Source organism: Danio rerio, chromosome 7 (assembly GCF_052040795.2).
Source record: "Danio rerio strain M-AB ecotype USA chromosome 7, GRCz13ab, whole genome shotgun sequence".
NCBI classification, from domain to species: domain Eukaryota; kingdom Metazoa; phylum Chordata; class Actinopteri; order Cypriniformes; family Danionidae; genus Danio; species Danio rerio.
This window is the reverse complement of record NC_141027.1, coordinates 35,436,902-35,449,557: the sequence shown is the minus strand read 5'-3', so window position 1 is coordinate 35,449,557 and position 12,656 is coordinate 35,436,902. Positions and strand designations below refer to the sequence as shown.

Sequence of the window (12,656 nt, the reverse complement as noted above, 5' to 3'; positions counted from 1 at the left end):
CCAAATCTTTTTCTTATCTTTTTTTGCCCACAAGTGACACAAATCTGTTTTTATCTGGACAGTGTGAACTTGCATTGTCTTGCAATGCAATCGCAGTGTGAACATTTATGTAGGATTTCATGTCAGTTATGTCGGGGGATGTTGCGGATAGGGGATCTGTTCGCAAAGGAGGGGGCACTTTTATTTAAATGGGGAACTTTCTCCCCAGTAGAAAAAAAGGGCAGGTGCTCAAGCACCCAAACCTCCCTTCTGCAACAGCCTGTTGTTTATATACTGTATATACGCACACACACAAAGAAACATCTAGATCTATCTTTTTGCAACTCTCACATTGCTGACATCTTGTCTTTTCTGAAACAGTAAAACTCTCAGATGTTTGTGTGTTGATTTTGACATGTCATGCTATATAAAAGATACCAGCACTAGTTATTTCTGTAATAAGGCATGTACTATTTAATAGTTAGTTAAATAAATAAACACAATATGGCACAAATAAGTGTGACAAAGTGTTAGTTTCAGGTTCTGGTGTTTGAATAATGCTTCATATTAGCATAATACTAATTTTACATGATAAAACAACTGGCAGAGAGTTGGAAAAAATTCAAAGAGATGGAAATGTAATTTTCACTTCCTTTTCTGGGCAAGAAAACCACACAAGTCATCATATCATGCATTTGCATGTCATATGTAAAATGTTGTTCCTAAAATGTAAATATGTGATGCTTACAGCTGACTGCTTTTCCATCTCTGTTCATGTGTTTGCTCACGCTCAGGTCTTTGGACACGGTAAAGCTAATGGAGAACCCACATGGGCCCTGCTGCTGACAGGACTCATAGCAGAGCTTGGCATCCTCATTGCATCACTGGATATGGTCGCTCCTATTCTCTCCATGTGAGGACGCACTGCAAACCTACACACGCTGAATCATCCCAATTTAATGATAAATAATACATTATTTTAATTGCATATAAAGTTTACATTTTTACTTTCATTTGTAGTTCATTATTTTTCACATTGAACCTGAAGCAGTGCATTTTATTTTGGGTTTAATAATTATCTGGTTCATTTAATGTAGATTTGCATTTACGTATTTAGCAGGCGTATTTATTCAAAGCAACTTACATTGAATTCAAGCCACACATTTTACATTTTATGATGCTATTTTGCTTTTCCTTGGATCCAGACCTTGAACCTTGTCATAGCTACTGGAATACTGTATGCACATCAGGAAGTGTAGCTTACACTGAAGTGCATTTTGAATGGCAAATACAGCAGACTCTGTTGATAAAATTAAAGATGGAACACTTTATGGGTCTAATTTTGGGCTCAAGCTACTGACTTCCTACAATCATATTTATATGCATCATATTTACCACCCGACCATATTGATATTAGTTCCTTCATGTCTAAATGATATTATCTGCCCCTTGCATGTTTTAAAGGTCACTAATTTTAATAGGTATACTGTATGCTTGTTCACTTGACAGGTTTTTCCTGATGTGTTATCTATTTGTAAACTTGGCATGTGCAGTACAAACACTATTAAGGACACCAAACTGGAGACCGCGGTTCAGATATTACCATTGGTATGTGTACATTTCATTTATTTGATCTTATTTGTGGAAACTCTTCACTTGTAGTCACATTTGAATTTAGGCCAAACTGTCTCAAACTCAAAACTCTCAGCCCTTGATTTCCACTATTCACTTCCAGCCATTGTTTACAAATGAACTTTATTAAAGGGACAGTTCACACAATAATGAAAACCTTGCTGAACAACAAAGAAGATCATTTGAAAAAGTTGGAAACTGCTAACCATTGACATCTATAGTAGAATAAACAAATGCTATAGATTTGAATAGTTACAGGTATCCAACATACTTCTAGATATCTCCTTTTGAGTTCAATTAAACAAAAGTAAATGTCAATGAATAAATAAATGTTCATTTTTAATTGTATTATCCCTTTAAATCAATTTCTGCTATTGTAACAATCATGCAGAGTCTTTTATGATATGTTGTATGTTGTCTCTTAGGGCTCTGTCTTTTCTGGGCATGAGTATGTGTTTAGCCCTTATGTTCATCTCCTCTTGGTACTATGCCATTGTAGCGATGGGCATTGCCGGAATGATCTACAAGTACATTGAGTATCAGGGGTGAGTGCTTCTTAATTGCACCCATTAAACTGATATGAATCGCTGGAAAGCACTTAAAGAGGAATTGTAGCTCCCCACATTTGGTCCAAATCTCCGCTTGGTGTTTTCTTGTGTTTTAGAGCAGAGAAGGAATGGGGTGATGGGATCCGTGGTTTGTCTCTGAGCGCCGCCCGCTACTCTCTGCTTCGCCTGGAGGCTGGACCACCCCACACCAAAAACTGGAGGTTGTGTCTTAGTTTGACAACTGTGTTTGTTTTCCACAGTAAAATAATTCTTAAAAATTAAAAAAAAAAAAAAAAAAAGAAATATACATTGTCAGTGCAGTAAAATTTTACTTAAATATCATGATTGGCCATTTTTCAAAACTTTTGAAAATGAATTTGATAATGACTGGGGAACACCTTCAATATTGTTTGATAAGCTGGAGGATGTTGTTTGATTAATATGCTCCTGCAGGCATATTTCACAATGTGTTTGCACTTATATTACCATAGACCAGGTGTGGGCAAACTTGATCCTGAAGGGCCAGTGTCCTGCATAGTTTAGCTCCAACCCTATTCAAACAGACCTCATTGTAGAGTTCAAGTGATCTTGAAGACACTGATTAGTTTGTTTAGGTGTGTTTGACTAGTGTTGGAACAAAACTCTGCAGGGACACCGGCCCTCGAGGATAAAGTTTGCCCACCCCTGCCATAGACAGTAACATTAACATTATGAACTTAATGCAGGCTGCATCAAAAGTACAGTAAAAATACTAACACTGTGAATTATTATTATTATTATTAGGATTGAAAACTGCCATACAATATTATTTTAATATATTTTACACATAATACAATTACCTGATTTGGTGATCAAGAAACATTTTTAACCAAGTATCATTATAAATAAGAGCTGCTTAAGATTTCTTGCACAAATATTTGGGAGTAGGACTGGGATTATTATTTTTTTGTTGTCATTTTTAAAAGATTTGTTTATGTATTTATTTAATTTACTGTTACATTTATATTTACAGTACTTTACATTTATTAATTAACTTCTGCTTTTATCCAAGGCGACTTACAAATGAAGATAAAAGCACCGCTTGAAATCACCAGAGAGCAGCACAATATAGATTAGTCTAAGTTAGTTTAGCAGCTTTTTAAAATATATAAATACACTTATACATACATAAACACATATACATAAACATAGAGAGTGTGTCTTCTACAGTATGTTTGTCAAGTTTACCCACCTGCATAAAGTACATTCAGAATTGTTAAATGTTTTCCCAGAACATGGAGTGCTTATAATAAAGTGTCTGTTAGCACTTATTTTAAATTAAAATATTTGTAACATTATAATGGCATCACAGTCACTTTTAATGCTCCATGTTGACATATTGCAGCACAGTACTTATTTTATAAACTTTTGCCCTACAATAAGATTAAACCTGAATCTTGTTTATAGGCCTCAGCTGCTGGTTCTGTTGAAGTTGGATGAGGATCTGCATGTAAAGTATCCCAGATTGCTTACCTTTGCCTCACAGCTGAAGGCAGGGAAAGGCCTCACCATTGTAGGATCTGTGATTCAGGGAAACTTCCTGGAATGCTATGGGGAAACACAAGCCTCAGAACAGGTAAGGAATTTTCCTGATTTACATAGGTTTGTTGCATCACCACATTCTTCTTAACCTGTAGTTCTTCTTTTGTATTTCTAATACATGTTTATATATATGTATGTATATTTAATTCAATTAATTTAATTCAGTATAATATTTATAGTGAAATGCACTCACTCAGGGAATTGTTTAATATAGGATTTTAGCAAAAATATTTAGAATTTGTATCATACAATACATTCAATTGAAAAATGTAAATTTTAATTGCTTTATTTTTATATTTTGTATTTATTAACTTAAAATTATTGTCATTTGTTTTTGCCATTCAGATAGCCTTGGATGCTGACATGGCATTAAAATAAACAATTAACTGTCTTATATCACCTTGAGAAGAATCCACATTTGTATATTAAAGTGGAAACAGTGGATTTTAATATTAAATTGTGCGTTTGTGCTATCAGGCGATCAAGAACATGATGGAGATAGAGCGAGTGAAGGGCTTCTGTCAGGTGGTGGTCGCCTCTAAAGTCAGAGAAGGGATTGCGCACCTCATCCAGTCCTGTGGTCTGGGAGGCATGAAGCACAACACTGTTGTTATGGGCTGGCCATATGGCTGGAGACAGAGTGAAGACCCACGGGCTTGGAAAACCTTTATTAGTGAGAGCAAGATTTATTGGAAATATATTGTGCTCGTAATCTTCTGCGAAAAAACGTTTTCCTGAGAAAGGCTTATGTTAATCTATTTCCTTTTTACAGATACAGTCCGCTGTACCACAGCTGCACACCTAGCTTTGATGGTGCCAAAGAATGTGTCATTCTATCCCAGCAATCATGAGCGTTTTACTGATGGATATATTGATGTCTGGTGGATTGTGCATGACGGTGGAATGCTCATGCTCCTGCCTTTCCTTCTCAAACAACACAAGGTGTGATTTAAAATCAGTCATTTAACCAATATTATATAAATTATAATGATTTATAAATTAAATCAAATTAAATATGTAATATAAATTAACAAATTATAAAAAACTTTATTTTAAAGTGGAAATGAAAAGCACAAGGGTTAAAGACGTACTTCACACAAAAGTGAAAATGTATTCACTATTTTCTCAGCCTTAAGTGGTTCTAAATCTTTGAGTTTCTTTCTTCTTTTGAACACAAAGCAAGATATTTTGAAGAAAGCTGAAAACCGGTAATCATTGAATTCCATTGTAGGACAAAGAAATAGTATGGAAAGTGAATGGTTAGAGGTTTTTGATATTTTTCTAAATATCTTCCTTTGTGTTCAATAGAAGAAAGAAACTTAAACAGGTGTTTAAAAAAAGTAAAGAATGAGTGAATGATGACAGAATGCTCATTCTTGTGTGAACTATCCCTTTAGGGGGTATCTTAACACTTACAATGTTGATTTTTTTTTATATGGGGCTTGGCTGTTAAAGGTACTTGGGTGTTTTGTGAATTTATAAATAAGGGTTTAAATTCTTTAGTAACATATCGATCCCACACTCTCTGGCTCAGTCTGCCTGCAGCAGTAGCCACACCCCATACCCTTATTATTGGTTGACCTGAAAAGTAATTGACAGTATTCAGTGAACCACTGCCAGTGCTTAGATTGTGCCAAGAGACTCCATGTTCAAACTAGCGAAAACTATCACTGTCAATGAACATAAGACAGGGTAAGGAGAATTTATCACATATACTGTACATATACAGTAAGCTTTGTTTTTTTTAAAGACGTTTTTTTTTTTTTTTTTTTACCAGTACAGGACAAGTTTTATCTTTCAATTGATCAAAGAATGACTTGAATGTCTATGACAAAAAATGACTTGAATGTCAATTTATATAGATAATGATAACGATTGATAAAAAACATTTCTTGAACAGTAAATCTGCTTATTAAAATTATTTCAAAAGGATCCTATGACTGGATTAATTATGTTAAAAATCTTCTTTAAAATCACAATAATACATTTGGGCCACATTTCATTTAAGATTATTGCTAATAACAAACCTTTTAAAACTCAAAGTACTGATTTGCTGCTTATTAATTGTTATTAAGTTTGTTGTTGGGTTTAGGTATAGGGTAGGATTAGGGATGTAGAATATGATCATGCTGGATATGTATATAAAACTACAAATAAACATCCAATATCTTAATAATAAGCATGCTATTAAGCAACTAATGAATAGTGAGAAATGGTCCCTAAAATAAATTATTCAGAAAATTTGAATTTAAAATCTAAAAAAGTTTTTTAAATTACTAATTTGAAATTTTTTTTTACTGTTTTGCTGTACTTTGTATCAAATAAATGCAAGCCTGGGCAACAGAAGGGCCTTTAAAAACAGAAAATCTTGCGGTTATATTTTTGACCATATTTTTTTTTCATTTAGGTGTGGCGTAAATGTAAGATGCGAATCTTCACTGTGGCTCAAATGGATGATAACAGTATTCAGATGAAGAAGGATCTGGCAACCTTCCTATACCAGCTCAGATTAGAAGCAGAGGTGGAAGTGGTCGAGATGGTATAAACAACTACAAATATTTCACATATCCCAGCCCATCCCAAAATGTATATGCCATTATAATTTCATTCTGTCAAATGTTGTTATACACAGCACGACAGCGACATCTCAGCATATACGTATGAGCGGACACTGATGATGGAGCAGAGGTCACAGATGCTGAAACAAATGAGGCTCTCCAGTGCAGAAAGAGACAGAGAGGTACAGCAGTATTAACTCATCAAAATGATATAAACTGTACTACTTTTAATTTTTAGATATTGTGAAAATGCAGCCCATTTACTAATCAAGCAAGTTTGTGCATGAAATCAGCATGTGAATAGATAAATCACCAAAGCTGTGTTAAAGTTCAAGCTGTGAGGTTTCTCTGAATAGCAGCATCATTTACGTGCAGTTCTGTAATCTGGGTGTGTGTTTAAATATTGTGTTTGAATTGGTTTAGTTTTTTGTGAATGAAAGACGTGGCATTGCTCAAAAATTAGGCAAGAGTCATGTGCTTGATGAGTGAAAATGGTGAAAATTCTGCTTGAAGGCTGAAAGGGAACTTATCTGGACATAATGTGTGCGTGGTTGATTAGTCATGCAAATGACTAGACATGATTAGTCATGCAAATTACTAATATTTAAAATACTCCAGATTCACTATAACATTCAAATATTAACAAATTAACTTGTACATTTGATAAAAGTTAGGTGGGGAAGTCTGTCTGTGCATACAAATACAAAATATTATTCCACACAATTATTAGTGCATGTGGTTGTTTTTGGATATGAACTTAAATTCATAAAATACTGTATTTTGCTGTTCTAGAAATATGTGTAAATGGTAACAGATGTCCTCTTTGCTATTTTAGTGCACACATTCTTTTAAACTGGGCTACATTCAGCTTCATCTCTTTAATTTGAACTCATTGGAAGCCTTTTGTTTTTTATTTTGAACACGCTGATAAAATTGTCTTGCTAGTGAATAAGCACATTTGTAGTATTATTAAGGTCACTTAAAGTTTTTTTGAAAGCACTTTGGGTGCAAGATTTAGTTCTTTTAACTTCAATCAATGATAATGTATTTATTTGCTTATAATGCACCAGTGTAATGTGATGTTACAAATTACTGTTTTTTTTCTAATTTTTATTTAGTATTTTTATATTGTCCACAAATTTATGTTGCAGCACTAAGGACAACTGCCATATAGTCAAATATGCTGATGACACAGTTTTTTATCCTTGTTAACAAATACAGATTGAGTTTTATAAGTGAAGTTTAACAAACTAACTTCAAGAAGAGCGTGTAATATAATTGATCGCAGCTGGCCTCTCATCTGTAATCATTAGTAAGCCAATCGGATCATTCCAAACTCACTATAAATAGCCAGTCTAGTATTACTCTCTCATCATAATTGTTTGTAGAACCCCAGCTCCACCTTTCTTCCTTTATCAGGGGGAGCTCTCGAGAACTGCCTGATCTCGTACCCCCTCACAAGCTCGTTGACCAGGCAGGAGTCCTGGGCTCAATTATCTCCGAGCTCAGTGTTATCTCCCAGGACAGCATGCCAAACCTGCTATTATTATCATCAAACAATATCTAAGTGTAAACTCTTAAAGTGGTGAACTACAACTGAACATCACAAAAACGAAAGAGATGGTAATTGATTTTAGAAAACAATGTCTCAGCAGTGAAACCGGTATATTTTAATGGAAAACAAGTTGAAAGGGTACAGGAATATAAGCATCTAGGCACAATCTTTGATACCACAATAAAATTTCAGCGGAACTTAGAAGCGGTTCCTAAGAAAATGCATTAGAGAATTTATGTTCTCAGGAAACGGAACTCTTTCTGTGTAGAAAAACATATCGTAAGAACTTTTTTAATACATATATTGAGAGTATATTAGGCTTTTCCTTTTTATACTGGTTCTCCTCTCCACAAAAATCGCCTTCAAAACTTGCTCCAAGATTATTGGTTTGCCTCGACAGAGTCTAGCAGAGTTACATGAACAGCAAATGATAAGGAAAATTCAAAGTGGGATAAGAGATGATTCACATCCTCTGAAGCCTTTTTTTTGTATTGTTGCCCTCTGGAAGAAGGTTTAGAAGCATTAAATGCTCTTCTAAAAGATGTAAATTCACCTTTGTTTCTGATGGAATAAGGTTTTATAACCTTACATTTTAGCAATTCTTTTTTATTTTTAATGTATGGTTTTTTTTTCTTATTGCTGTTTATTGTTAGTACTATTTATGAAGTTATTATAAAGCATGCTGGATTGTGTTTTTTATATTATTAAGTAAGTCATTTGTTTTTTATGTGTTTGTTGTATCATGATGCTACTGCCCTCATTTAATTGCCCCTGGTGGTATTAATGATAAAATTATTGAACTCAACTAAAACCACCAAATAGAAGATGCTTTCTCTTAATTGTGTTGACAAAAACTAATTTGTCTTTAAAAATGTGGTATGTATATCGTGAATATATTTTAAAAGAAGAAAAATGCTTTTAACTTTGTGTACAAAATAGATCAAAGTGTAACAAATCTTCAATGTGTTATTGACTTTCAAAAGCCAAAGAAATCCTCCAGCAGCTCTTTGAAATGCAGTCATTACTCTTCACTGCAGGCCCAGCTAGTGAAAGACAGACACTCACTGATAAGGATGGGCAGTTTATACTCGGATGAAGAAGAGGAAACCATTGAGATATTACCAGAGAAAAACCAGATGACCTGGACTAGTGAAAAGATAGAAGCAGAGAGACGTAACCGAAACAACGCACCAGAAAACTTCAGAGAGCTAATAAGCATTAAACCGTGAGTAGACAAGCAGCAACAAGAACTGGCAAGAAAGCAATGAACTCTCTTGACACACTATTTGCAATAAAGTTTGAGTTTTACTTTTTATTCTGTAACATAGCCCTATTTCTTTTTTATAGCATGAAATGTAGTGGATAACTGATGTCAGCTTTCTGTTTGTGTTTGCCTTTTTTCCTAAGTAAACTGTGTAGGTGTGCATGCTTGCTTAGCTTCAGTGTGCTACTGTCTATTATCTGGAAAAGCTAATAAGAGCCCTTGCCCTTCTTTTTTAATCACACAAATGTACACACAGAAAAGTGTCCACCAATTTAACACTGAATATGTGTTTGTTACAGTGACCAGTCTAATGTCCGGCGGATGCACACAGCTGTGAAGCTGAATGAGGTTATTGTCAACAAATCCCATGATGCCAGACTTGTGCTGCTAAATATGCCAGGACCTCCACGCAATCAAGAGGGAGATGAAAACTGTATCCTTCACAGAAAACAATATAATACTTTGGTCACACTTTACAATATTGATTTACTAACATGAACTTATAATAAAGAATACTTGTACAGCATTTATTAATCATAATTCAACATTTACTAATGCATTTACCATCCAAGTTCATGCTTTTTAACATTAATTAATGCAACATAAATTAACATACTAACAATGAACTGTATTTTCAATACCTAACATGAAGAAATACTGTAGTAAATGTATTGTTCATTGTTTGTTCATGTTAGTAAATGCATTACCTAATACAACCTTACTGTTAAATGTTACCAATACTTTATTACAGTTTTATTTGCAACTACTAGGATCTAGTTCTCAAAACTCTTCACACTTTTTCTAACCTTCTTTAAGTTTGGCACATTAGCGCTTTTACATTCAAAATTCACTAAAACTAACAAAACATTTCATATACTGTAACCTTCAAATCAATTGATACATTATAAAATTACCCTAAAAACCTTGGCAACATTATTCTTTTTTTTTCTTGTTCACAAAACAAAAATGACACACTCTACTGTTTAGATTTCACCTAAAAAAATAAATAAATAAATAAAATACAAGTGACATCAATAATATGGTTCATGTTTCCAGCTCACAAATACATTCAATAACCTGGATTTTAAAAATATCCAAGTATCACAAGTTTCTCATAAAATGAAAATTCAATTTATCTCTTTGACGTAATCTTAAGGCTGACCACTTTTCATCAATTGGGGTTAAATCTATAATACAGTTGGTCTGGGAATCAATAAACAAACCCTTCTGATCTTTCTTTTGAACTTTAAAGCAATTATGTTCAGTACTGAGGGAATAACATTAAAATTAAGCTTTTATTTCATTATGGGCAAAATATATTGTCAAGAAAGAATCTTTCAAATACAGTGTGTACAATAAATATATATATCTTTTTTTCATATGTATACAATATACAGTGCTCAGCATATAGAAGTACACCCCTCACAAATCTATCTTTTAAATTAATGTTTTTAATAGGAAGCTGTACAATAATATATTGGTGCATATACATTAGATTAGTCAGTACTGAAGCCAAATCTGGAGCTTACCAAACAAATAAGTTACGATAATAATCCATAAACTAGTTCACCCAAATTTATGTTATAGAAAAATATTAAATACAAATAAAAAGAGGAAAAATCAAGTGAAGCAAAAAAAACAAAAAAAAAATTTAGTTGAAATTTTGTTGGATGTAATTTTTTAGCAATGTTATGCTTGAATTTAATTGTATTATCTTTCAGTTTCTAAATATGTTTGTTGACTAAAATATTATTTTATAAATATATCTGTTTAATAAATCTGTTTTGTTTAAATGCACCAAAATACATTGCCCATATTCACTGAGAAATGGATAAAGATATTAATTTTCAAGATGGGGTGTACTCAATTATGTTGAGCACTGTATCTTTTAATAGAATCATGTCTTGAAAAGGGCATTGCCTCATGTGTTTTTAAATCACCTGAAATTTTGATTACTATACTTTGGCAAAATAAAGTATATAGTATTGCTTGTCCAAACATTGGAACATTAAATATTGTTGTCAAGAATGAACATCAAATAATTACAGCATGCATTTGCTGTGGCAATGTTATACCATTTTTTCCTGTCTAGACTTGCATTAGTTTTTCGCCAAGATTTTGTAATGATGATAGGAGAGTCAGAACACTAAGCAAAATCTCCTCCAGCACATCTAAATGAGTCTAAATAGGGTTAAGGTCTGGACTCTGTGGTGGCCAATCCATGTATAAAATGGACAGCTCATGCTCCCTAAACCAATCTTTCACTTAACATCTTGAATATGCCTGTGTCTATAGCTATGTTTCCATCCAAAAATGCAAATAAACTTTATGTGCAAAACTCGATTGTCGCATAAAAGTTGTGCGAATGAAGCATCGTTTCCATCCAACGAGTCAAAGCGAACAAAATCGTCACTTCCTGATTAACTGGCGGCAAATATCAACAGTAAAAACTGCATTTGCTCCAATAGGAGAAGCTGCATCAATCTTTTCTTAATGAATGCGATCCTGACAAGCAGTGAGCGCACAGTGGCGTTTGAAGGTGTCAGACGTGGAGCACAGGCGCTCTTGATTCTGGAGGTCATTAATAATATAATAACATTAATACTGAAATGGTTAGGCGTTTTATAATGACCAAAACAACATTTCAGATGTTTTATAATGTGCTCAGCCTGACGTTTTATCCATTCACACACATTTTAAGCATCACATGATCTCTTTCAACAAAATCACATGACCTTTTTTAATGCGCATGCTGGAGTTTGTGCGGTAAAAGTGTTTCCATCGCAGTTTATGCGCATCTTTTCTTATCGAATAAAAAGTTTATCCTACCCAGTTAGGTGCATAAGTTTTTTATGCCCATTTTCAAAATTTATGCGCATCATGGCGTTTCCATCAACTGTTTTTTTAAGCACATTTGCAAAATGCGCATAAAATAGGTGGATGGAAACATAGCTATTGAGGAAGAAAAATAAATCATTGATGGAATAAACTGGTCATTCAGTTAACCTTATTATTTGGCCATAATATTACTGAGCCTATCGACCTGACCAACTGCAGCATCCCAAGATCACAGCACTGACCCCATAGGCTTGTATTATAGGCATCAGACATCACTTCATCCATTTCTCTTCTTACCCTAATGCGCCTAAATCTGGACTCATCAGACCACATGGCCTTCTTCCATTGCCAATCTTTATCCAATCTTTATGCTTCTTGCAAATTCGCTTCTTTTTCTGATTAGCCTCATTGATAAAGGATTTTCTTAATATTACACAGCTTTTTAGTCCTAATCCCTATAGTCCCCTTCAGATTTTGCATATGGAAATAATGCTGTTACTTTCACTACTAAACAAAGCCATGAGTTTTACTGTTTTTATGATTTGATTTCACCAGATGTTTAGGTGTTTAAGCTTACTTGCAGCAGTTTGTGTATGATTTTGGTTTTGTGTTAAACTGGGACAATTCTGTCCACAATTCTGTCTACCCACACCAATGTTATACACACCGTGTGAAGAATTTGAAAACAAATGAGTCTTTGA

At 33.8% G+C, this 12,656-nt stretch overlaps 1 protein-coding gene across 8 annotated transcripts in view; it reads left to right on the top strand.

Moving 5' to 3' along the window:
• slc12a4 (solute carrier family 12 member 4) overlaps positions 1 to 12,656 on the top strand; it is a 31,445-nt gene that overhangs the window by 17,372 nt on the left and 1,417 nt on the right. For all 8 annotated transcript variants that reach the window (XR_015495884.1, XR_015495881.1, XR_015495882.1 and 5 more), the window contains exons 13-23: positions 774 to 892; positions 1,489 to 1,587; positions 2,037 to 2,156; positions 2,276 to 2,380; positions 3,606 to 3,774; positions 4,218 to 4,413; positions 4,513 to 4,682; positions 6,148 to 6,279; positions 6,373 to 6,480; positions 8,891 to 9,078; positions 9,417 to 9,550. Coding sequence is in view for 2 of the 8 variants with exons in the window: in XM_087261477.1 (XP_087117603.1) it covers positions 774 to 892; positions 1,489 to 1,587; positions 2,037 to 2,156; positions 2,276 to 2,380; positions 3,606 to 3,774; positions 4,218 to 4,413; positions 4,513 to 4,682; positions 6,148 to 6,279; positions 6,373 to 6,480; positions 8,891 to 9,078; positions 9,417 to 9,550 (1,540 nt within the window). In the remaining 6 variants the exon portion in view is untranslated. The remainder of the gene's footprint in view (positions 1 to 773; positions 893 to 1,488; positions 1,588 to 2,036; positions 2,157 to 2,275; positions 2,381 to 3,605; positions 3,775 to 4,217; positions 4,414 to 4,512; positions 4,683 to 6,147; positions 6,280 to 6,372; positions 6,481 to 8,890; positions 9,079 to 9,416; positions 9,551 to 12,656) is intronic.